The sequence below is a fragment of the Folsomia candida genome, unplaced genomic scaffold (assembly GCF_002217175.1).
Source record: "Folsomia candida strain VU population unplaced genomic scaffold, ASM221717v1 Fcan01_Sc004, whole genome shotgun sequence".
Lineage (NCBI taxonomy): Eukaryota > Metazoa > Arthropoda > Collembola > Entomobryomorpha > Isotomidae > Folsomia > Folsomia candida.
This window is the reverse complement of record NW_019091196.1, coordinates 11863463-11888061: the sequence shown is the minus strand read 5'-3', so window position 1 is coordinate 11888061 and position 24599 is coordinate 11863463. Positions and strand designations below refer to the sequence as shown.

At 36.4% G+C, this 24599-nt stretch overlaps 5 protein-coding genes and 1 long non-coding RNA gene across 14 annotated transcripts; 4 read left to right on the top strand and 2 right to left on the bottom strand.

Annotated features, from left to right (window-relative positions):
• Window positions 1-189: 189 nt before the first annotated feature.
• On the top strand, window positions 190-13519 carry LOC110849552 (protein spinster). 6 transcript variants are annotated; one of them, XR_002547842.2, is made up of 18 exons: window positions 190-411; window positions 519-1044; window positions 1153-1528; window positions 5130-5404; window positions 5493-5537; window positions 5606-5631; window positions 5717-5887; window positions 5975-6129; window positions 6212-6302; window positions 9342-9384; window positions 9453-9522; window positions 9616-9750; window positions 9826-9936; window positions 10032-10137; window positions 10215-10259; window positions 10356-10749; window positions 11311-11631; window positions 12030-13519. XR_002547842.2 is itself a non-coding variant. In XM_022096972.2 (17 exons), exons 4-17 carry the CDS (start codon window positions 5164-5166, stop codon window positions 12119-12121), a joined length of 1725 nt encoding a protein of 574 aa, XP_021952664.1. In that variant the 5' UTR covers window positions 191-411; window positions 519-1044; window positions 1153-1528; window positions 5130-5163; the 3' UTR covers window positions 12122-13519. The 6 variants fall into 6 exon arrangements, 2 of the variants coding, with proteins under 2 accessions (XP_021952664.1, XP_021952663.1); XR_002547840.2 differs by having other exon boundaries at window positions 191-411; window positions 11308-11631; XM_022096972.2 differs by lacking the exon at window positions 11311-11631 and having other exon boundaries at window positions 191-411.
• Window positions 6194-8685, bottom strand: LOC110849553. The gene is made up of 4 exons (XM_035851020.1): window positions 8410-8685; window positions 7520-8335; window positions 7131-7447; window positions 6194-6756 (listed from the first exon to the last, which is right to left on the bottom strand). The coding sequence occupies exons 1-4, from the start codon at window positions 8554-8556 to the stop codon at window positions 6333-6335; spliced, it is 1704 nt and encodes a 567-aa protein (XP_035706913.1). The 5' UTR covers window positions 8557-8685; the 3' UTR covers window positions 6194-6332.
• Window positions 13520-13855: 336 nt separating the features above from the next.
• Window positions 13856-16773, top strand: LOC110849317. The gene is made up of 3 exons (XM_022096725.2): window positions 13856-14737; window positions 14810-16191; window positions 16264-16773. The coding sequence occupies exons 1-3, from the start codon at window positions 14618-14620 to the stop codon at window positions 16532-16534; spliced, it is 1773 nt and encodes a 590-aa protein (XP_021952417.1). The 5' UTR covers window positions 13856-14617; the 3' UTR covers window positions 16535-16773.
• Window positions 16774-16882: 109 nt separating this feature from the next.
• Window positions 16883-19647, top strand: LOC110849238 (glycerophosphodiester phosphodiesterase 1). Of its 3 annotated transcripts, XM_022096623.2 has the most exons (8): window positions 16883-17085; window positions 17150-17634; window positions 17729-17974; window positions 18058-18140; window positions 18211-18300; window positions 18399-18628; window positions 18694-18826; window positions 19350-19647. In XM_022096623.2, the coding sequence occupies exons 2-8, from the start codon at window positions 17199-17201 to the stop codon at window positions 19368-19370; spliced, it is 1239 nt and encodes a 412-aa protein (XP_021952315.1). In that variant the 5' UTR covers window positions 16883-17085; window positions 17150-17198; the 3' UTR covers window positions 19371-19647. The 3 variants fall into 3 exon arrangements, with proteins under 3 accessions (XP_021952315.1, XP_035706914.1, XP_021952314.1); XM_035851021.1 differs by having other exon boundaries at window positions 17158-17634; window positions 18694-19647; XM_022096622.2 differs by having other exon boundaries at window positions 18694-19647.
• On the bottom strand, window positions 19533-20189 carry LOC118435278. The gene is made up of 2 exons (XR_004834649.1): window positions 20059-20189; window positions 19533-19958 (listed from the first exon to the last, which is right to left on the bottom strand). It is a non-coding gene; the product is annotated as an uncharacterized LOC118435278 (long non-coding RNA).
• Window positions 20190-20319: 130 nt separating this feature from the next.
• Window positions 20320-23641, top strand: LOC110848811 (plasma membrane calcium-transporting ATPase 4). Of its 2 annotated transcripts, XM_035851019.1 has the most exons (10): window positions 20320-20430; window positions 21128-21793; window positions 21866-21986; window positions 22056-22136; window positions 22217-22267; window positions 22362-22681; window positions 22770-22956; window positions 23026-23225; window positions 23307-23437; window positions 23509-23641. In XM_035851019.1, the coding sequence occupies exons 2-10, from the start codon at window positions 21227-21229 to the stop codon at window positions 23564-23566; spliced, it is 1716 nt and encodes a 571-aa protein (XP_035706912.1). In that variant the 5' UTR covers window positions 20320-20430; window positions 21128-21226; the 3' UTR covers window positions 23567-23641. The 2 variants fall into 2 exon arrangements, with proteins under 2 accessions (XP_035706912.1, XP_021951826.1); XM_022096134.2 differs by lacking the exon at window positions 20320-20430 and having other exon boundaries at window positions 20751-21793.
• The last annotated feature ends 958 nt before the right edge of the window (window positions 23642-24599 follow it).

Sequence of the window (24599 nt, the reverse complement as noted above, 5' to 3'; positions counted from 1 at the left end):
CATAATAAAATTAATTTTCTCGTGGTTTTCTCACATTTCTCGCCTGATCCAAAAGAGTCTCCTCCTTCCCCAGTTTCTCACCAATCCAAGTCTCTAATCCACCACCACCTCCATCCGTCCTCGTCATCATCACACCACACATTTTTTCTCACGAGTGATGCAATTCATTCACCGTTGGCCCACGTTAGTAAATACGAGAGAGAGATTTCCATGTGTCAGTTGAGTTCAGTCTTTGGCACAGTTCAGTAACTGGTGAACTTCAGTTAGTTGATTGGTTGGGTTTGTGTGTCATTATTATTACTTATCCAGCAGCGGTTGTTCTCTCTGCCAAAAGTCATCATCATAACAGGAAACGTAAAGTAAACACGGTTATTCATTTGTTGGAGATTTAAACAAGATTGTGACGTGTTGGTGAGTAACTTTCTTTCACCTACTTTCTGCCGAAATTCTTCTTTAATTGTAGAACATACAGTTCATGAAAGTGTGCATAAAATCAATACTCTTTTGTTAAATTGCAGATCGTGTAATCTTGATAACATTTTATGGTCTACATATTGCGACGACCCTGAAGGAAGCAATTTGACCTGTAATTACATCGGGGTTTGTGGTGGTGAAAGAAAATACCCGGTCTCTGGAGAATAATACAATACCGGATGTCATTCGCATAATAGCGTGCCAGAGTAGACATAGAAGAAGAAAACGTGTTATGTTCCACAAGATTCGTGGTTCTTATTTGTGACGTAGCAGTCCACGTAATTCGGATCGGAATTCGGAGAAACCCGGTAGTAGTAGTAAAAAGGGGTTTTGTTGCACAAGATTCAAGGTAACCCCCGAACTTGCTCCCAACTGACTCACCCTTTTTGCATCGGATGTTCACAGAGGAGTGAATGAATCAACGTTTTCCCGTCCTGTGATACGCTCTCAGAAACTAAAAATCCAGTCACACCACCAGGAACCGACCGAGTTCCATCCAGCAGCAGCAAAGTCAAAACCAGTCAGTATTTAACCGACACGGGACATAGTGCATTCCTAAAGATACATACGGTAAGAACCGATAGTATTTCAGTATTGTGTTAAATTATTATTTTTAAACTACATTTAGTTACATAAAAATAGTTTGATTTGCCTTAATTTTAAATATTTTCAATTCAGGTCACCAAAAATCCTTGCCACTACGAACTATTAACTAAAATGCCAAAGGTCACCGCATATTCTTAAGTTATTGGAGTATATACCGACCGGGTTTTATACACGTGGACCTCAATTTTTTGCAAGCTGTTGTACAAAAATTGGATCTCTTCCCAGTACTATATAAGCTGCTCCAGAGTTCTAAATACTTGTAATAGAAAAGAGATTAACTTTTTGAAGAGGACCGAGTTGAAAGAAAAGCATTCAATTTGGGAACTTGAGAATAGTTGCCAGAAAGAAGCCGGCTCGCATCCGTTCCATAATTCTGTGTGATCAGCTTTTGATGATGATGACATCGCTACAAGGTTGAAACCTTTCTTTTTGCTCCAGATCTCCTCAGGTATGTGACTAATGACCATTTTCTTGCGCTTTAAAACATATCATTGAACATGCATTATGGGAAATATCACATTTTTTGGTCGGTTCGTCAAATACGCAAGTTTTATTGCACAACTGTAACAAGTAAGATAACACATAATGCACCTCAACGACGACATCCCATTCATTTTTGCATGAAAGCAAAGCGTGGGTGTGTTGACTAACTGTCTGCTTTTCGACCTGAATACAGTCAATAGAGAATTGATAAATTCGCAATTCATAAAAAGCATATGAGTCTAAGTAGATGTCATCTCCGAATCAGAAAATGCGAATGTGAAAGCTGCTGACATTCATTCATTTCATGTGACATCAAACATCGCAATACTTTATTGATTATAGGAAAACATGCCTGACAGAAGGAAAGCATAATCAGTGTCATTTGTACAATTCTCTCCCATTCTACATACATTAGTGCTCGGTTAAAAAGAGTTTTGTAAGCTCTTTCCAATTGGATATTTATAGCTTGACATAGGAATACTGACTGAATTATATGGAACACTAAGCCTTGGCACACACACACAATCGGTGGAAACCTTTTGTATTGTAATCTCAACTCATCTTGCGTGGTAAATGTGGGGGTAATATTTAGTAGAATCGGGGCCTATTATTTATTCGAACTTCATTATTTATTCTATTATTTATTCGAGTTATATGCAAACCTCGCTGAAGGGCTATTAAATTTTAATATTCCAACTTTTCCACTTGTAAGTATTTGCGTCATGCGACGCAAGAATGATCGATTTGATCCGAATCAATTATTTGCTTGAAATATACTTTTGGAAATTTCAGTGTAAATTACAACCTACTTCAGTTCTTCTATTGATTTTTGTTTCATTTTCATGTCGCATTTCTAATACGTGCACGCAAAACTTGCACGTGAAGTATAATAAATAATATTGTTGTACTTGGGATTATTTAGTTAGGGTAGAATATCTTTCGGAAGGGCGTTTAATTCAGCTAATGAATTGACTATTATTGCATTACTCCGCCAATTACTCTTGGTATCTCGTCCAATTGTTTCACAGCAGCTGGTCCGTGATATTTTAATTAATACATAGATGAGAATAAAGTGAACTTCCGCACTTTTTATCAACGGATAAACTCTCAAGTGTGGAAACACCATGTTTGTCGTCGTTAGTTAGCACGTGTTAATAATAAATGCGTTTCATTAGTCAAGTGGGTTCACCAACAGACGACAGTAATTGACAATTGTGCCGAGAATTCTGAATAAGCGTACGAGCACTCGTCGTAAATAAGCACTTCACTTGCACTTTCAACGACCCAGAAATAGCATAGTTATTCATGTACGTACATTTATATGCATTTCTCTCTCTGTTTTTTTCTAAACTTGATACTTGATCCTCCACTTAATGGGATTTAAATTGGTGTTAACTTGCTCTATTTATGTTGTACATGTGTTTTATTACTGTTATTGTAAATGCATTGCATGCATCTCTGATTCGGATTGTTTTCTTTTGTTTGGTCAAAGAGAGAAATGGCTTTCATTTTACTTTGTTGAGATAATATGGAAAGTCCTTTGATTTCCTGAGAGAATATTAAGCGACAGATGGTTAGTTATTTATATCTTATCTCAATTTCAACTTGTACCAAGAGAAAATCAATTGCCTAATTTTTAAAACATTTGTTCGAGCATGCATGTGGATATGAGTGGGTGCACGCTACAGTTGCGCGCTATGTATACATTTTTAGATGGAAATTATTCATGCTTTTGAACATTAGTATGGGTTGTAATTATGATAATTGTCAGCATCATGTCATGAAGTCATTGATTAGTTGAGTAGCTTTATGGTAATTGTGCGTATTTCATCAGGTATACGTATACAGTAAAAACCTTCTTGCAATTACACTAATAATTCTTTCCATCACACAATTATCATCATATTGCATTGACTGCTGCGGCTCTTATATCAATGATTCTCATTTTCCTTGTAATCCATGAGAATATTTATTTGTTAAAGCACACGGCTCAGTTAGATAAGCCAATTTGTAATGTTCAACTTAAAATTAGACATCAAACGAAAAGATTTGACGTGCATAGGGTGGGTAAATCCGTCACACGTATACACATGCATGTGCAGGTCACCAAGTTAATCTTAACAAAAAGCCAAACGCTAGAAAAGTATAGGATTAAGTTACTGACATTGCCCGTGAAATATTTGTCTTGCTCAACAGTTCCCTCAGAAAAAGAAATTATTGTTGGAGTTCCTTGTTCATCGTTTACTTCTGTACGTATCAGTGATGTCGTAATCTTTCTAGCAATGTGAATGTCACGGAAAAAACGGTAGTCAGTCATGCTCATGCAGAGTCGTCTATAATTTCCAGATAGTCACTCTCCTATCATGCATATCATTAAAAGAAAAAAAATGATTATCTCGTTACTGCTTGGAATTTGGACTATTAAATCACAATTTATTCATTTGTCGATTATGCAATAACAAAGAGGAAACCCCGAGATTAATAAGGCTTTAAGTTTTATCCAATTTACTGCCCATCACATGAAGGAAACTCATTCATATGCATGATATGCGTATGACGATGATATGATAAATTTTGTTTAAATGAAAACTACATACGGCTGCAATGCATCTTTCGTCAGCAATAATACATCATTATCTCTCGTCGTGTAGTATTCAAAGTCCCAAAAAATATGGCGTGATTCCATTTTCCCTTACGTGGCACAATTGGAGTCTTTATGTGTTTATGGGCCAATGTGTGAGTGAACCAAATGTATGTATAATGATAACAGTATCATTTCCACACAAATAACACGGACAATTTTTCCCCTCGGAAAATAGTAAGGTACATTACATACATACAGCAGAGACTGGAATTTACTACAAAAAGCGCTATTGTTAGTCAATGTATACTGTAGGGAGTTGTCACATTTATTTAGAGGGGCTGTTTGAGGTTTAAAGTTACATATGTAGTTGTGGTTGATATTGAAATGTATACATTTCCAGCAATTTAAAAGGGATTTTCCTCTATGTTTTGTAAACAACTGGTTTTAAATCATAACAGTATTTCTCAGAACTCTGAGAAGTCTGGAGGCCAAGTAGTTGACCTATGGTATCAACGGTACGGCAGAATTATTATATCGTGATTGAATAAATGTAAGAGAAAGGATCGAGTGAAGAAGCTATACTGAAAGTTTTATTGCATGGAGGAAACTAGGGTCAGGATATCATTTATAACTTTACGAGTTAAAATTCAGGGCGATTTATCGGTATAGTAGTTGCTGTTGACTTTTACCTTTACCGTGTAAATATTTGGTGTTTCTGTGAATGAATGAATCATTAGTTTGGTGTTTGAACACAATGACGATAAAAATCCATGTGATGTAGTAAAATTGAACCTTATCATCCGGTGATAGGTTATACACAAAGATACGACCTAAAGCTGACATACTTTGGCATAAATGCGTTAACATAATGTTATTGAGTGTTACATGCATTTTATTGCCTTCTCATCATCTCATGATGTGTGTATCTATTGTTCATGTGATTGGGAGAAACTCAATAGTATTACTTATTTTTTGGTTTCAGATCTTGTGTGACCCTCTAAACTAAACCAAGTGACATGTCCACATCAACAAGACCGAATGGAGGGGGTGGCGGAGATGTAGCAATTCCTTCCAATAAGTCGAATCAGAAATTAGTTAGTGATGATTATCTGGAGAATCAAGTATCTAGTAGAAGTAGTCAAGAATTGTCGTCCTCCAGTAGTGCAGTAGCTATGCAGAGAGGGATATCTACTGAATCTTCCGGTCAAAGTTGTAGCAGTATAACAAAATCGCAATGGCTCACAGTTGCCGTATTAGGTAAGTATAACATAATAAATGAAAATTGCATACATATTATCAGTGAAAGGCATTGTATTAAATTGTTTATTTTTTTTAAATATATTAGTCTACGTCAACCTCATCAACTATATGGATCGCTTCACCCTTGCCGGTAAGAATTCCGACTATACGTAAGTATAATTAGTAATGCGATATTTATGAATTGTTTCTCTGTTTCAGGGATTCTGGATAAAATTCAGTGTAACGTAAGTTAGATAGGGTCTTCCCCTCCGACTACCCTGTGTTAAGTTTTGACATAAAATAATACTTTTATAATCTTTTGGTTTTCAGTTTGGCATTGAGAACAGTGAGGGTGGTCTACTTCAAACAGTATTCGTAATCAGTTACATGATTTTTGCTCCTGTATTCGGATATCTGGGTGACAGATATTCTCGAAGATTTATAATGGCATTTGGAGTTTTTCTTTGGAGTCTCACCACTTTGCTTGGCTCATTTATGGATGTAAGTTAGAAACAAATACGTAAATCAATGTTAAATTAAGAAACCAGTGCAGTGCCCTTACATATAATTGTTTTTGTCAACTTACAGAAAAGTTGGACATGGTTTGTCGTATGTCGAGCCTTGGTTGGAATTGGTGAAGCAAGTTATTCGACGATAGCCCCGACAATTCTTAGCGACATGTTCACGCATGACATGAGATCAAAAATGTTGGCATTGTTTTATTTTGCCATTCCAGTTGGAAGGTGAGAAAATGGAATTACTTGACTGAGGATAAGGATAATTTGATCATGCTTAAATGTACTCAAATTCGTGTTTCTCTTGCAGTGGGCTGGGATATATTGTTGGTTCCGAGACGGAAAAATTTACTAAAGACTGGCGGTGGTCACTTCGAGTTACTCCTATTATGGGAAGTGTAGTAAGTAACTCTGTTCCATTTATAAGTATGTCAAACAAAAGACATATCCATTAATTTTAAATCATTAGAATGAGCAGTTGTAATTTTAAGAGAATATCCAGTTAGGAATTTAAACACATTTTGAATATATAGCAGATCTCCTTCTTCAGCACTATTGGTATACTCATAAATTTTGTTGTCTCGTTGAATGAGGATGTCATTATGGGACTGTCCCTTCATCTCTGCTATTATTAGGGCTGCAATTCCCAAGCCCTCCTTTCTCGTACAGTCAGCCTCCACTCGTTTAAATATGGCAAGTTGATCTTGATATTTGGTGATTTCATCAGGTTTCCACCCCTTCATTTTTGACACCTCCACGTCTTTCCTCCAATTAGTGGTGATGGAATTTGCAATCTCTCTTTCATCATCAGTGAGAGTGGGTTGATACAGAGGACCGGAAAAAAACTTATCGGAGCTGCAATACATACATGAATATCTTTATATATAAAAGTGAAGAGATCTGCGTGAGTGTGTGAGTGAGTAACTCAATGCAAGTAGCCCCATTCTGCTGCTGACTAAGTTTGGCCGCAGGTTGCGGAGAGACCAACTGCACGCCATTTTCAAAATGAACTAGACGGTGGCTCAAGACAAATGTACCGCCAGTACTTTACAAGTTAAAGTCCGTGGGGCAACACACGGAAGGGGGTCCACGTCCCTTGCCATGGGTGAATAACGTAAATTATTCAGCGAACGCTTCCGTACAAATAATTACAGGGCCCGTCGTATGACGGGTTTTACTCTAGTGAATCATAAAGAGGAATCGCTAATAGTATTATAAATTAAACTAACTGTGTATAAACACTGGCAGCTCCTCCACCAATTTGTACTTTGAGGCCAATGTTGATCTTATTGTCTGGCTCAGTACCACAATAGACACGAGGGAGGTTACCACAATAAGTAGCAGCCATGGGGGAGGTTGAAGACTGTTCTTCATATTCATCACCCACGGTGAAAGTTATCCCATGTTTCAACAACATTCTCTCCAAAACATCTAACTTAGCAGCAGAAATGCAAATTCTCGAGTGAAGTAGGTTGTGTGGTAGGATGGTGGTGGCATTTCCAACTCTCTCAAGATTACGGAACAGGCAGATGAAACCCAAAGACAACTATGAGTAAAGAGAAAGTACATAAAGATAAGTACTTCATGTATATGCATATTAATTAGTAAAACAACTAACCTTAATTGTATTCATGATTGGTTGCTTATCAGGTGAAGAGATAAGAATGGGTTTGTAATACTCTTCAAACCATTTTGAATCGGGATGGGTCTTTAAGTGCAGTCCAAGAAGTGGAATTTTTGACTTGTTCACTAAGGCTTTCATTAACTTATTTGTCCATTGTTGTTTCTTTTGCACTTGATGTTGTATAGGAACATAGTATCTGATTGCATTTTCATTCAAGTCACGTAAAATTGCAAATTGAGTAAGTTTGGTCTTGTTGTGTGAGGAACAGTTGTCTTTAGTTTGCCAGCATTCATTACACTTTCGTGAGAATGGATGTAAGTGTTTTTCATAAAATTTACCAAACAATAATTGCTTCCCGTCCCAGTAAAGTGGTATAAACTCATCCTGTTTCTTTTTAGTTGGAGTTGTTTTTTTAGTAGGAGTTGTGGTGGGAGTGGTTTTATTTGTTGGGTGAGGAAGAAGCACAGGAAAGAATCTCTCATCACCAACATTGGTTTTATAATGTTCTTCCCATTCATTCATTATCTCAAAAAACAATTCATCCTTATCCACTTGCTCATCCGTCCCCTTATATCCTCTCATTATCATCACTGATTTCACGTAGTTGAAAATGGTGAGAAGAGCACTTCCGTTCTGCGGAAGTTTAAAGGGGGTGGTGGAACTTGTCACATCATCATCATCATCAAACTCTGACTCTAAACCAGACGAGTTGAAAGTTGTAGTTGACGTAGATGGTGACGATATTGTTCCACAAGGCGAAAAGGGCGATTGTGGTGATTGTGGTGGAATGATGATGGGGGAAATTATTGTCTATAAACAAACACAAAATTATTCATAAAAGTCACTTTCACTTAAGAATTGCATAATTTCTCCTTTGTACATACATATAAAATGAGCTCATTTATTAGTTGTGTTGTCAGCTCGGCTACATTATCCCCACTTCGTCTTAAGTGAACATCAGCATTGGTTGGTATTTGATAATCGCCATCAATTTGGCTCAATACTAAGTTAGATAACACAATAATATACATGATCTTATAGTTTTTACCGTTTCTCTCAAGACCGTGTGAACAATCTTTTCTGGATCGATCCACAAAGACTTCCAGAAACCTTAAACCATCATTTTCATGTGACTCACGAACTGTTTTCCGATCCTATAATATCAACAGTAGTTTCATTATTGATACAAACATCCATTAATTCGCATTATACCTTCTCAAGTGGGGCCACTATTGAGACGAGAGAGATGTATCCCATCTCTGTGAACAATTTTGCTGATTCGCCAGCCAGACGTACAAACTCGGACCGATCGTCAAGGTTGTCGAAATCCAACTTTGAACAAATTCCACTACGTAACTTCTTTCCGTCCAGTTGTTTCACAAGATAACCGCGACCACCAAGAAAGCTGTTCATTTCATTAGAAATTGTGGTTTTCCCTGCTTTACATAAACCTAGATATTGTCATTAATTAATTTAATTGGATAAGCCACTTATGTATATATATTATTTAATCATAATACCTGTCAGAAGAATTGTACACCCAACTTGAGCAGCAATCCCTTCACCCTGGACCCTTTGTCGCTTTGATGGAGGTGTAACAAAGACACTTTTACTGGAGGAGGGGCTGGGTGTGGCCATTATTATAAAATAACTACTAGTTGTATTAAATTGAAAACTATGCGAGTAACTTGTAACAAGGAAAGGAAATCCGGTATGAGATTATCATTTCATCTCGCCACCTGCATATCATTACTTCCTTGTCTTGATGCTTCACATTGCCCCTTAGTTTATTTACTTGTATTTATTTATTTTATAGGCTACGATCCTTATACTTATCGCCATGATTGATCCTCCCCGAGGTGAGTCTTATTTAGGAGACTTTGTCCACTCCCACAGAAACGTAATAGTTTTGTTGCTTTTTTTTCAGGTCAATCAGAGGGCTCTACAGCTTTAAAAGCTACATCGTACAAAGAGGATGTCGTTTACTTGCGAAAAAAGTATGTTTTATGGAATGTTCAAATCGTGCATGCATAAATGAATCAAGCTAGACCATTGCAACATTGATTAATTTTATGATTTTCTTCTTTCAGTAAAAGTTTCATCTTGTCTACACTTGGATTTACCTGCGTTACATTCGTTGCTGGAGCTTTAGCTTGGTGGGGTCCTATTTTTATTACTTATGGACTTACAATTCAGGATGGAGCAGGACATGTGGAAATGTCAGAGTATGTCAAGCTCATTCAAGTTATTAACCCATCAACATTCACAGTTTATAATGTTTTGTATATTTTTCTATGTAGCGTATCGCTCAAATTCGGAGTAGTCACCATGTTATCGGGGTTAATCGGAGTTCCACTTGGTTCCTATGCTGCTCAAAAGTTCAGAATTCGTAATGGGCGTGCTGATCCATTGTAATAATAATACGTGCTTACATAACATAACACCCTAAAAGAATTGCTAAATATAACCTGTAATTATTAACATTTGACCTAATTATCTTAAATAGGATATGTGCCTTTGGACTTCTTGCCAGCACCCCATTAATGTTTTTGGCTGCCGTCACTGCCCAATATCACACTGTGGCGTGTTTTACACTAATATTTTTTGCCGAGGTATGAATGTCCATTTTGACAAAACTAAATTACATATTGTTCGTTGTCAGCTAATTTGTGATTTTGATTTTATATAGTTGTTCCTAAACTTGAACTGGTCAATTGTAGCAGACATTCTATTGGTGAGTATTTAAATTAATGAAATATCTAATAGTACGTATGTATGCTTTTATTGGTAGTATTTTTCTACAATAACTCAAATTTATTATTCTCTGCAGTATACTGTCATTCCAACACGACGATCGACCGCTGAAGCATTCCAAATTCTATTAAGTCATGCATTTGGGGATGCCGGAAGTCCATATCTGATTGGAATCATTTCGGACGAATTGAAGAAAGTGTTGCGACAAAAGAATGAAACAGAGATAACAATGAATGCTACCTCAATTATTACTAATTCTTCGCTACTCCAGACTATGAACTTTGAAGATATGTCGTGCAATTCTACGCACATTAGCAATGAAAGTGCTGCACTCGAGTTTCAAAGTTTACAGTACTCTCTGTTCATTACTTGTTTTGTCGAAGTCCTGGGAGGGTTATTTTTCCTCATGACGGCCTGGTATATAATTTCCGACAAAAACAAATGTGATCGTATTATTGCCACATCTTCCGGTAAGTCAACAATTTTGCATTTCTATTTTTGCTTGTGATGCTTGACTGCTTTTTATTTTTGTACTAAAATTGAATGATGACTGATGAAGATTATAAGAGGAGTGAATGAATTTGTGTTGATTATGGCATTGTCTCCATAAGTAGTTCTACTCTTTGTAGAATAATTTCCTACCCTCACACATATTTCTTCTTTAAACTTTTGTGCCGTCGAGTTGAGTGAAAGCTATTTACTGTGCTTGCATGTAATTTGAAATTATTGTTGCTGGTGTAGTTTGTACAATAGTGGTAGTGGTACCGGTAGTACGGAAACGCGTTTATATTAATTTACGGACTTTGGAAATATCTCTTCTTCAATAGTTACACTGTCTTTTTTTATTGAGCAAAATGTATACGTGTGTTGTTATTTTCCTGTGCTTAGAAAGTAGTCGTTGCTTTATTTATACGGAAGGAATAATATTTGCTCATGTAACGCTTATTACTACAGTCAGTCATAATTTGATCAAGTAGAAACATTAGATGTTGTGCTTATTGTTTCGATTTGGATACATTTTGGTCTAGAAGAAGAGAAAGTACAGCCTAGTTCCAAAATCGGTCCAATGCCATTAGCCAAAAAGGGCGACAGCAAGTCGAGCTCTACCGATTCTGGACTTCAGATGGAAGAATCTTCTGTCATTAGCGAAACGACCAGTTTATAACCTTGCTCAACCAGCCACTGTATTTGCGAAAAATTCAGACCCCCTGTTCCTGATTATTTGTTTTTCAAATGTCAACCCAACCCAATCTGCCTGCCTAAAAACAAAATAAGAATTCGCCAGAAAATTGTTGTTTCCGTACTGCTTACATATTACGCCCCACGCCCAAACTACCGCCTCTGAGTTTACGGTAATTTCCCTAATTACTATATTCAGTCAGACTACATTTTCTTGTTCCAACAACTGTACTACTGATTTTTCCAACTACTATTTCAGAGCTTTAATTAATGTTAAAATCACTTTACAAATATTATTACTCTTTGTTGTGTTATCAGCTTTCCTTGGGAAAAAGTACGAATGAGTTATTATTACGATACGAAGAAAGAGATGATGAGAATAAATATTGATGCATTTCAAATTTAAATTGCTTGTTTTTTTTAATTAAAAATAAAACAGTAGAAAGCAGTATCATAATTATTTTGTGCTACGTAAATACTTATTATTCGTTGAGCTTTAATATTTTCTTGAGTTACTGCAAGGCATAATTTGCGCTGTATATGTTGTGTTTAAAATGCAATTTTTTTTCAGGTGGTCAACTTATGCCGGATGAAGCGTCATCATCTCAAACTGACGATGATGAGGAGGACAGCCGACCTCCAGGAAGAATAACTTATCCATGATCAGAGATTACATTATATAAACGCATTGCTACTATTTACCAAGATTTGAATATTAATTGGAGAATTTTAGAGCAAAAGACTTGATCCAATATATATCTGATCTCATACTAAAAGAAAACTTGACTTTTTTTAAACTAATTTGAGTACTTATGTATTACTCGCTCTCTTTTAATCTCTGAACAATGTGCAATCTCAAGTCGTCACATTTTAACATCTTACTATTCAGGATCATGAATAATTTATTAATTTATATGGGCTGACTCCTCTTTGGGGATAGTAATTTTATTATTTTTAACCTTTTAAAAGCCACATTGTAATCAGAGATATCTCTATCAGGCTGAATTATTAAATTAATATTGTATAATTCCATAATGGACTACATTTTAGTACGTTTTCTGTACGTGCTTTTTGGTGCTACAAAAAATTGTTAGCTGAAAACTATTTTTTCATGCAAAAAAACAGTTTACTTACTAAACTGGCTACACAATTCTTCAAGTTACAAATTAAATCGGATCTGCAAATGTCAATCATTTTTACCTATTTGATAAACGTCTTTGTACTTTAGCTGAAAAAGTAGAGACAGGGCAGGGGAGGACGACTGTAAATTATCTATTAATTGTACATGCTGTTGTTTAGTCGTTGGGTTTTCATTATGAAAATTTCAATAGCCGTGGAAAAGGTGGTCCTAAGCAATGTCATCCAACTATCCGAGGAAGAATATAATTGCTTTTGTATTGAATTCCACTTTAAGTTTTGCTCACTATTATAAATAAATACATGGACAAGTATTCATTAGTCGGTTAGGATTATGGAATATAAAGTCGTGTCAAGACTGAATATTCGTATAATTTATATTGTATGTACTGAACATTGTGTAAGACTTATAGTTAATCGATGGGCAAAATTAAAGATAAAAGCTTTAAGTGAGGAATATAATGGATAATATTCATACATATGTAATAGCATAGCAGCCAAAGCCAAAAATTTTGACAAAATATTAAAGTATGTATACTCTGGGAATCAATTGAAATTGACAAATAACCCTTGGAAATTTCGTATCAAAAGCTTTTCTATATTTGTGACCTTATACTGACAGGTGCCAATGCAGTGGATTTATACGTTATTGGGTTGCTACTTTTAATACTGTTAGTAATATCTAAGTAATACTAGTAAACGTCATTTTCCTGTGTATGCACATATAAAAAACGCTGCTGATATACTTATGTTACGCATAGGCTAATAAATAAAACTGTTACTATTTACTTATGGAATGCGGCTGTTGATAATAATAAGTACGCTATCTAAATATGATGATGTCTCAAGCTATAGTGTACAAAATGCAACGAACTTGACATGAAAAAATAAAGCTGGATGGATTATTAAATTGAAATTGAAAAACATGGTCAAACATTTCTACGTATTTGATTTTCATATCCAATTCATATCAAAACAATTGATTTATACATTCCAAACTATGTATTGTATGAATGCATACGGTCGAAATCACTTTTGCAGACTGTGCCTGTTGTTGCGTTACATTGCTCTAATTACAGATCCAGAAGAGTCAATCTCATTTTTTGCTGTGGCTTAAACAACTATGCCATACACGGCTTTATCATCACCATTCTTCAACAAATAATCATGGACGGGCATAAAAAGGGTGTAGGATTTCCTTGAGAAACTTGCACATAACCTTCAACTCGATCTTCTGAGGTAAAATTTAGAAGCTCATGTTTCGTGCGGTGTTTGTATCGTAAATTATTAAGTTGTGTTGTGCTTTCTCATTAATTTGAATCATATTAATTATCACTTTCTGTCAACGGATGTATGCCGTCTGATTACTTATTCGTGTCAATAATATCGATATATTTGACTGTGTATTTTATTCATTCCGTGGTTTTAACTAACGCCATGCTCAATACAAACCCATCACAACAGGTTGGAAATCGGTTGGATGGGATGATGATGGGAAAATTTTAAGGTTAAAACTCTTTAGAAGTGAAGAAGAAGAATCACACCATCATATTTGGAAAATGTAGTTATGTTATAAATGCAGTCCTTGTAAAACTGGTGGACTTTTTCATTGGTGATATTTGAGAGTTGTGCTTTGCTGGATAAAGGAGAATGAACCTTTTTGTGTGACGGATGTATGTACATTCACAGAAGAAGAAGAAGAAGCAGAGAAAAAGACCCAATAAGTTCTTGTTAAAACTAAAGGTGAAACTTGAGGACGCTTATTCTTACATATTTAACGTAAAGCTGGCAGGAATCAAAAACAATAAATATAAATACTGGAGGCATAAAGATAACCATTAATCATATCACCAGTCAGTTGCTCAGTCTGCCCGTGCCTATGAATAAAGTGGTTTAATTTTAAAATGCATTCTTGTGATGAAAGTACTTAAAACAATAGAAAATCTTTTTAGTGTTATTTCACTCTTTGTTTGGGATTAGTAATTTGGTGAATTAAGAAAAAAAAATAAGTGGGTGTGAAAGATGGGGTCAGCAATTTCAAAATTACGGAGGGTATTATGCTTCTTGGGGGCAGGGAGTCAAACTCAATCTGCATGTCAAGGATGCTCGGAAGACTCGCATTTTCTCAATATTCCAGTAGAGGTACGAGTAAAAATATTCGTTTACATGTAAAAGATGGATTTAACATGGCTCGGTGATAATTATTATTTACAGATACGTGAGACAATTTTGACTCAGCTTCGTCCAAGAGACAGACAAATGCTGAGACTAGTATGTCGGCAATTAAGTAATGAAATTGACCAATTCATTGGACCTGTGAATTGCATAAATGTGAGTGACGGTCATGCCAAAAAATACCTCACCTTCTTCTCAAAATGTTATATTCCTTGCATTACCATTGCTGGTTTATCCACGTCGTTAACCTTGACATCAGTTGTGATGAACCCGGCGCGTCTGAAATCTTTTACCGTTGCACCGAAAGGGATTGCAAGCACAGAATTTGTCTACAACACCATGAAGAATGGTTCGAGTTTGACCAACCTGAATATTAGTGGGAAGCTAAAAGGACTCATCACCCCAATTAATCCCATACACTTACCCAAATTGAAGTCGTTCACGTTGAACTCAAACAATTTTCATCTGCACATCACCTTCTTGTGGGAAACGCATATCAATGCTTTTGTAAATGTATTGAATGGACGAGGATTCGACCACGACATGGTCATGGCATTTTGGCACAATCAAATCGCAATTTTACGGATGGTGCAAGCTCCCAAATTGGAGGAAGCCACGCTCTTTTTGCACACACTCGCCAACGTTATGTGGGAACAAACCTCTGAAACGGAGTTGATGGCGGAAGTTCTTGCATTCATGGGAAGACATAGAGGGCTGAAAAGTATAAAATTATACCATGGTGAAAGACTGATTGAATCCCGACTTTTCGAGTACCACACCCCACTCAGCATCTTCAACAAGAGTTACCGGCGAAATAGTCCACAATTGACACGTCCAGACACCGCTATTCATCCAAATGATCTCTCTTCCGGAAATATTGCTCAATGTTTCGCTTCGATCAAGCAATTTGAATATTGTTCCAGACTACCGACTCATTTTGAAGACGAGTCAAATCCAGCGTCGAGTTTCGAAAATCACGTTCTCAACCTGCTCAAATCACTGAGAGGGTTAACTCAGATAAAGTTCAGTGCAACAAAAGGTCGCCCAATTTCTTGGACCCACTTTGAACAAATTATTTCCTCCAATTCCGAGTCCCTTGTACATTTTGAAATTGTGGGAAAATTACAAGGACCCATAAACTTTGGAGTATTGTCCCACTGCGAATCTCTCAAAGTGATCATGATCAATAACAAACAGCGGTACCGGCATGCCAGCCTATCACCAGTAATTGAGCATTTTTCTGTGACCATGTCAATGGTGGACATGTTGGAAACACTCATACTGCAGAACATAGGACTGAAGGGAGGAGATTTTAAATCCCTGTTTCGACTCAGGAAACTTAAACATCTCGGAATTTACCGGTGGCGTTGCGGACTTGGTGAAGAAAACTTGACGCAAGAAGGAGTTAAGAGTGTCTTGGCGTAAGTGAAATCACAAAAAAAAACAATTTTTGAACGACAAATTGATATTTATCCGTGTGCATTAACCAACAGGATGTCTACTCTTCAATCATTGCTTATTCCATGGCCACGTGTATTTGTCGCCGATTTAGATGCCGCAGTGAATCACTTGTTAGAATTAGAGGAAAGGTCAAGAAAGAGGCAGAAGGGGTCAAAGGGATTTTTACACCCGAAAGACGCCAGGAAAATGGGTGTGGCCCAATATCTTTGCATTGAAGAGGATCCAGACGAGGGAAGTACCGAGTTACCTTTATGGCGAAGAACTGAATGGGGATTCCGGATACGCGATAATTTTTCTTGTTGACCTGACCATAACAATTAATGAATTAAATGTAATATTGGTATACATTGTAACATGCAAAACGTTATCGCACGTCGTTTTTTTAGAACGAAAGTCTTCCATGTTTTTCGAATCGAATTGCTCAAATTATAATATGACTGAAGAGTTGCTCTGTTATACTTTTTCAAACCTTACCAATAATTTGTTGAATCTTTTTATAAAGTTTTTTAACCCTGAAATAATAAACGGACAAAATATAATTTCGGTGATCTTGATGTTCTTGACTTGACGAATGAGTGCATGAAATTTATGAAACTTGGTTGAATTGAAACCGTTCTGGGGCCAAGTGTGTTTTGCTGGAGTGCTGCGGGTTTTATAAGATTAACTTACGGAGTGAAGCCAACTTACTCGTTTTTGTTTATTCGGCATTTTGCCTTATCTAGATTTAGTTTATAAAGTAAAGTTAACTTATAGTAGTACAAGTAGAACAAGCATGGGCCTACATGGCTAAAAATTGGTTTAACTGACTAGCTCCGTAACTAAATCAGTCAATCCGTCGGATTGATTAAAAACAGGTAACCAATAAGTCAACTACTATTCCATCATTTTTAAATAAAATAGTAATTTCTATTCTTCCAGTCTTCCAGTTATTGTTTAAAATTATCTGGAAGCTAAACAAAGAGCAACTATGACGAGCCGCAGCTTAATCGAGGATGGGTTACTGACCGGCATCACGTCCTTCAGAATTTGGCTAATCTTGTACGGCGGATTGCTCATCTTTATCGACACTGTTTTCTGTACATACTTTCCTACCACTGTTTTGGGTACCATATTACTTACTGGGGTCCTTTGGAAGTTCCGACTCCCCCTCGCCTCGAAAGACGATGTTGAAGGATTTTTCGGCGTTTCGTTTCGACCATCGCTTCAGCTTGATGATAACTTGGACCCAACATCTAATACCCCAATCCAAGATCAACCAGGGCTTACGGTGAAATCTCGACTTCTTTTGATGAGGTCTCCACCATCACAACTTTCCACGTCTTCAAGCAATGGTCAGAAGAATGGACAGAAAAACGGTGGTCGAATTGTCTCTGAAGCTCCTCTCATCGTCGTCGGCCATCGAGGTGCAAAAAGATAAACAAATGAATAACAATGTAATTAAATTTCTGAATAAAGGGACAATTTCAATAACATTTCAATTGTTTATTTCTATTTTAGGTGCTGGCCTGGATGCGCCAGAAAATTCCCTATCTGCCATCCGAGAGTGTAAGAACAGAGGCTGCGAAGCGGTGGAATTTGATGTTAACCTGACAAAGGATAACATTCCCGTACTATTTCATGATGACAACCTGATTCGCATTGCCGGCATTGATAGGAATATTAAGGACATGACTTTGGATGAGTTGAAAAAGGTGGACATTTCAATAATGCATCCGCTGGGAGACAGGTTTAGGAAGGAAAGAGGTAATTGTTCAAAATTAACCATTCCTCTTGCATATTCATCGTTACTCATTTTGTGATAACTCATGTAATAACTCATGTTTCAGTACCCACGTTCGAAGAGGCCGTTAATTTGTGTTTGTCAATTGGGATGAAATTCATCATTGATTTAAAAGACGATGATGAGACGGTATGACATAATAATGAATGACATTAGTCATGTTTAAGTCCAATCTATAACAATGCTTTTCTCGTAACAGGTTATCGCCGCTGTGGTATCTTTATTTCAAAAGCATCAATGTTACTCGATGGGCATTGTTTCCTCCTTTTACGTGAAAGCTGTTTACGATGTAAGTAATTAATGCATTTTAGATTGTCCCATAAAACAAATATTGCAGTTGTTACATTGTGAATGCATATGTATGTGCATTATTATCTGTGAATCCAGGTCCGACGACGAGACCCAAAAATCATAGGTTGCATGGCGTGGCGACCGGGATACTACCGATACACCACGTGGAGCTCAAATTGGGAGAACTTGGAACCTCGACAGAAATCCTTGTATATGGATTGGGCTGCAATAATCATGGACGCGGTCAACGATTGGGGAATTAATTGCTTATACTGGTGGTTTGTTGGACTGTCCGCGATTTTGTTTCAGAAAGACTCGATAACAAGGTTGATAATTTATTTTTTTAATCATTTTCACGTGTTAATCTGTTGTACTATATTTTTGTACGCAGAGAGGAAACGTATCGGTGGATGAAGAGGGACGTACGGATTTATGCATGGACAGTTAATTCGCCACTGGAAAAACTTCACTTTGTCCAAAATGTTCAGCTCGGCTACCTCACGGACAGTCTTGACGGTGGTGAGGTAAATACGGTGAATAGTCTACAATCATCACCAAATCAAAAAACGTTCTCGATATTACGAACTTAACATCATGCTACAACTACTCAACTGAATATTTTGTCTTCACATATTAATTTCCAATTAAGGAAGCAGCATGCCTTTTTTTGTTTGAAAATCTAATTATGATTCCGTTATATCAGAACGTTCCTCTTTTACCTTGTACATTGTTTTTGAACGGTATGCAGTACAAGCGATGGACTTTAGTCCCAGTTACCGTATTACAAAGTTACATTATGCAGCTAAGTATTTATCATATCATGACCTGCTGAATTGTTGTCAACTGTGTACTACACACAGCGAGTGCTTTGTGGCTTAACCAATGTGTTTCGTTAAAATAATACTAATTAGGTATTGTATCTGCGATATAATTTGTTACGTTTTTTGCAGCTAGAGTTGTTTGCCTTCTTGTTATAGTCTGTCTCTGGTCTAATTTAATTTTGTAAAGAAATTTTATAAATTTTATAATTTGCAAATGCTTTTTCAGGCTGTTTCAGTTCAGGCGTAGCCCATCCTTTTTCCCGGCAGCAGAATAAATGCAAGACTTACAAAATTCTGAACCTTATCTTGTCAATTAGTCGACGATATTATATTGTGTGATAGGTGTGGGTCTATATATTTGTGAACTGATATTATGCCTATATTGATCCGTCTGTGTTGTCGTGTTTGGTACTCTTTTTGCTTATATATTAATACCATTTGTATTACCAAAATGCATATGTATTTAGTAACACATGTGTATTCCTGTGTAGTAATGAACCGGAAATAAAATATACACAAGAAAATAAATTCGTAATTTATATACATTCTTAAAATCATAAAGTAATAGAGATCTTTATCAAAGTTGTCCATTTCCATTCATAAACGGTACTCGCAAGGTGACTAGAAGAACATTAATTGAAATGGAAAAAGTACATCTGAAGGGACCCTCACACCAATTTTTAGAAATCATCCCATCGAGCTGAACTCTGGTCAAATTGGGCAAAAATTTAGAAGCAGACTCTGTTCTTGACTCGGGCTAGATGAAAGAGTACTTAGAGTTTCAATTATTCCCCATGCTTCGTATGTAGAGTAGTTGCACTATCCAATTAATTTACTAGTAATCAATATTATGAAAATTAACTTTCATTCAACTCAAATAAATTTATCTGTAGCACGTGCATGCAAAAACTAACAAATGATTTTAGAGTTCTCACCAAGATTCGTCATCCGTGTTAAACATCTATTTTGCATACGCGTGTGAATGAGAATGAATGTGGCTATGACACAGATTAAGAATAACTATGATGTGGCTTTTGTTTGTTGTTGAAATTCATGGAACTGAAAACACAGCACAAAATTAACCCAACCAAGTCCAAACCAATGTATGCATGGATTGCAATTGCAATACTAACTTTGCGAAACCAGCCTTTGTTAACAATAGTCAAGTAGGAAATCAGCAGCCGTTAAAGTGGTAACATTAAGAGGCCAGGTGCCAGGTGTGCATCATCCAGGGACTACTAGTTCATTTTATTTGGTCACCCTTGGCTGAATTTTTAACAACCTGTCTGATATACATACATATATACGTACATGATTTATTAATTTGATTTTTGATTTATTAATTTAATAAAACCCTTTCGGGCAAAATCTGCCCATAGAGTACATAAAATTCATAATTATAAAGAATTTAGTTAAGATATTGAGCTGGTTTCGTTAGTGCCATGATTAGTTAGTGAAAGCAATATATATACGTACATATGTACATACTAGATACATATATGTAAAATATATATATACATATATATATATACATATATTTACATATATGTAAAATGATTTCATGGATATGTGCAAAAATGCAATAAAGTGTTAAGTGCTTTCATTTCATAAAAAAAAAAAAAAAAAAAAGATACATACATTCTCGATATGATTTTGCTGTAGATTAGAATAGAAAACCAGTACAATCAGAGATATGTGCAAAGACTGCTTTTTTTGTTTAATTTTTAGAACTAAATATTCCAAAAAATTGATCATAGCATACTAAAAAGCGTAATAAAGCCACACTTCAAGGACGAAGAGGGTTGTGGGAGCAACGACTGCATATAGTGGGCATGTACAGAACGGTTTGCTATGTTTGCATATACTCGCTACTACTTTTACCGGAAGTTCAACGGGGTATTTGGTACACAAAAAACCAGTTGCTAACTTCGAGCAGTAGAAGTAGCACGGTAGTAAAATTCGTATTTACTGCTGCTATTAAGTGTCCTTCTCGTGTCTATCTAGATCTGGGAGGGGTCTGTATTTGCGTGGTGTCTCTTAATTAAAAACTGTGACATGAATACAATAATTTGAGGATTGCCACACACAAATTGGGATTACACCATGACGGATAACAAGCGCTTCGGATTGGACCCTTCGGGTATCGATGCCCGCATGAAAGAGGGAGTGGATTCATTGGAAAAAGTCCAAGAGATTTGCACCCTTCTCCATACTTCCGTGCAGGAAGGGTTATCTTCATTCCCAGCTCACTTATCCCTGCGTGAATCAGCCTTTGGGAAAAATGAATACTCAGCACAACCACCACCTCATTATTCACAAACTTTTTTCTCCCTACTTGCAAAATCTTATAGCGAACTCCAACCCAGATTTATTCGCAATATTCTTGTGTGCGCGATGATTTTTTATGTGGTTTTCATCGTCATTATTGTGGACCCTGGCGCTGAGTTATCCACGTATCTTCTAATTATTCTCGCATACATTATCGAACCGCTGGCATTCCTCTGTGTCCCAATTTTCATGGAGGCAAGATGGACCTATCGGAAACAAGTCATGCTGAATATTGCACTTCAACGGGTTGGGAACACAGGTCAAACTGCAACGGTTATGCGAGGTGGAGAGCTAACGGCGAAAGTAAAGTTTGAGGATATTGTTGTTGGAGATATTGTCCAGGTTTGTATGTACTTACTTTGAATTGGAACACTTTACGAAAAATTTTGCACCCTGTTTAATTTTCTGCATCAGTTAAGTCCGGGTGATGTGGTCCCAGGAGATGGGTTATTATTGGGTCAAGATAATGGACTTGTGTTTGGCACCACCGGATCTGATGGGGCTTACTCATACCCGGGTTTCGGAGTTTGTGCAGGTCGGTAATCTTCTACTTTTACAGATACGCACTGAAAATAAGCACATTGATTTTTACGTTTTTTAACAGGCTCAGCCGTATCGAAAGGGAAGGGACAGATAGTTATTGTTGCCGTTGGAAGTAACACTCGGCTAGGGCAGATTATAAGTGGTAAAAATAATAAAGATAAGCGCTTCTTTAATGCCAACACGATTTATCTAGTTATGTTTGGATATATGTATGACCTGCAGAACCTCCACAGAATAAGGAACTATTTCCAGTAACCTACATACTTGTCATTGGTAATCAATTATGATACTTATCGTCAATGATGACGTTATTATGCGAACGAACACTAATTTATTTTATTTTTTTCCGTATGTAACTATTATGCAGCTACCGTCATGGGATTATCATTTTTTTTCACAATGACGACAATGTTTTTATTCAATACCTACATCATTGAACAAATGCCTGGGGAAGTTCGACACCTCCAACAAATTATGACCTTCTTTGGCTACAGTGTCAACTGTTTTCTCCTCATGATCCCCTTTTCCCTCCCTTTGATCATTGTCTGGATACTTCATCGTTCGAAAGATAGCTCCAAGGCGTTTCATGGAATATTTAAAATCGTCCAATTGAAAGTGATTTACAACATTCTCATCGTTTCCGTAATGTTCATCCATTACGCACTAATACCTGTCCTGTTTATTAGTGTAATGCTAATTAATTACGTTAAATTAACACATTTAGATTTTGTGTTTATTTGATTTAACGATGTCACTTTTACGGGTTTGTGAGCAGGGGCTGCAGAAAATTTGGATGAATACATTTGCAACGCTTCTGGCCCTATTGTTGTATCCGACTGATGATGCAAATCGACCATTGAAGGGTGCCGATGAAATTCTGACGATGGCCCGTGAAACATTAAGAAATATTGCTGGCCAAGTATTTTGGCAGCTTGGCATTCTACTCGGGCTCATTTTACTTGGTACTTTCTTTGAGATGCTAATTATTATTTTGAGTATTTTAAAATGAAAACAAATTGCATTTTCTTCAGGGGGGCCATGGCTGGACCTTAATACCAATCCGGATACGGGACCTACCGCGTACAATACTATGATTTTTAATACTCTTGCCTTCATGACGCTATTCAATTTATTCTGTGTCCGAGTTGGAAAAGTTGAAAAAAATTGTTTTGCTGGTATTTTAAAGCATCGAATTTTCTGTGTCGTGTGGATTCTTGCTGCCATTCTGCAGGTTTGGATATAATAAGAGAGAAAAAATGTAATTCTTAAATATGTTTTCTAATACTATAATATTATTCTTGTAATTTTATAGTTGATTATAACCCAGTGTGGAGGTTTATTATTTAATATTCATCCCTTGACCTTGACGGAGTTAATTATATCTTTGTGCCTAGCGTTGAGCATTTTTATTTGGACACAAATTCTTGTCTTCATTTGCTTCAGGTACGTACTCCCACAATTTAACAGGAAGTAGATCAAATTGTAATGATTAGATTAATACATGCTTTTTTCAGAAACAATGAGCAATCAAACCGAGCCAGAGATTATGAGAATAATGAAACGGAGCTGTAGAGCAGAATATTTTTTTAATTTCTGTACCAACTTTAACTTACTCATTAAAAAAATAAGCCGAAGTACAACTTTAAAGCCAAGTTGTTTAAAATACTGCCTTATTTGTAATTGAGCTTGTTATGGCTGAAGTAATTAAGGAGACATTTGAAATGACTCACTTCCTAATGAATGTTCTCATTAAATTGTGATGATCATACTTTCAGCAACTAGAAACATTTATCTCAAACTTAACGCCATGCTACTCAACTGAATTTTGTGTAAGGAAGCAGCATGTTTTTTTTGTCTGAAAAATTGCAAAACTTGTAAAATTCTGAAGCTTATCTTACCAATTGAATGATATTATATTGTGTGATAAGTGTGGGTCTATATATTTCTGAACTGATATTATGCCTATATTGATCCGCCTGTGTATTTGATACTCTTCTTGCTTATTAGTACATACGCATACCATTTGTTTTGCCAAAATGCGTATATGTATTCAGTAACACATTATGTTATGTGAGGACTTTTTTTTGCTACGGACCCCCTTAAACATTTTTATTAAAATTTTGATAAATTGCAATAGTTGCTAGTGAGGTACGTCCAAACAATGAAAAAAATGCGTTTTAAAAAAATCTACATGTCAAGGGTACCTCTGAGGGACTCATTACATCTTTTACACATATCCCTTCATTGTGGGCCAACCAGAAGTCGTAAAAATATGGGGTTTGGATATTTTTTATCTAAATACGATTGTCTAAAACGAACTTCAGTAAGGAGCTGCTACGTGACCTTTTTACCTAAAGTTTGACCTTTTAAATTTACATGTATTGCGATAAAATTGGCATGCAAATAATCTGTAAAACTTAATTTTTGTAGAGGTCAAACTTTAGGTCAAAAAGGTCACGTAGCAGCTCCTTACTGAAGTTCGTTTTAGACAATCGTATTTAGATAAAAAATATCCAAACCCCATATTTTTACGACTTCTGGTTGGCCCACAATGAAGGGATATGCGTAAAAGATGTAATGAGTCCCTCAGAGGTACCCTTGACAT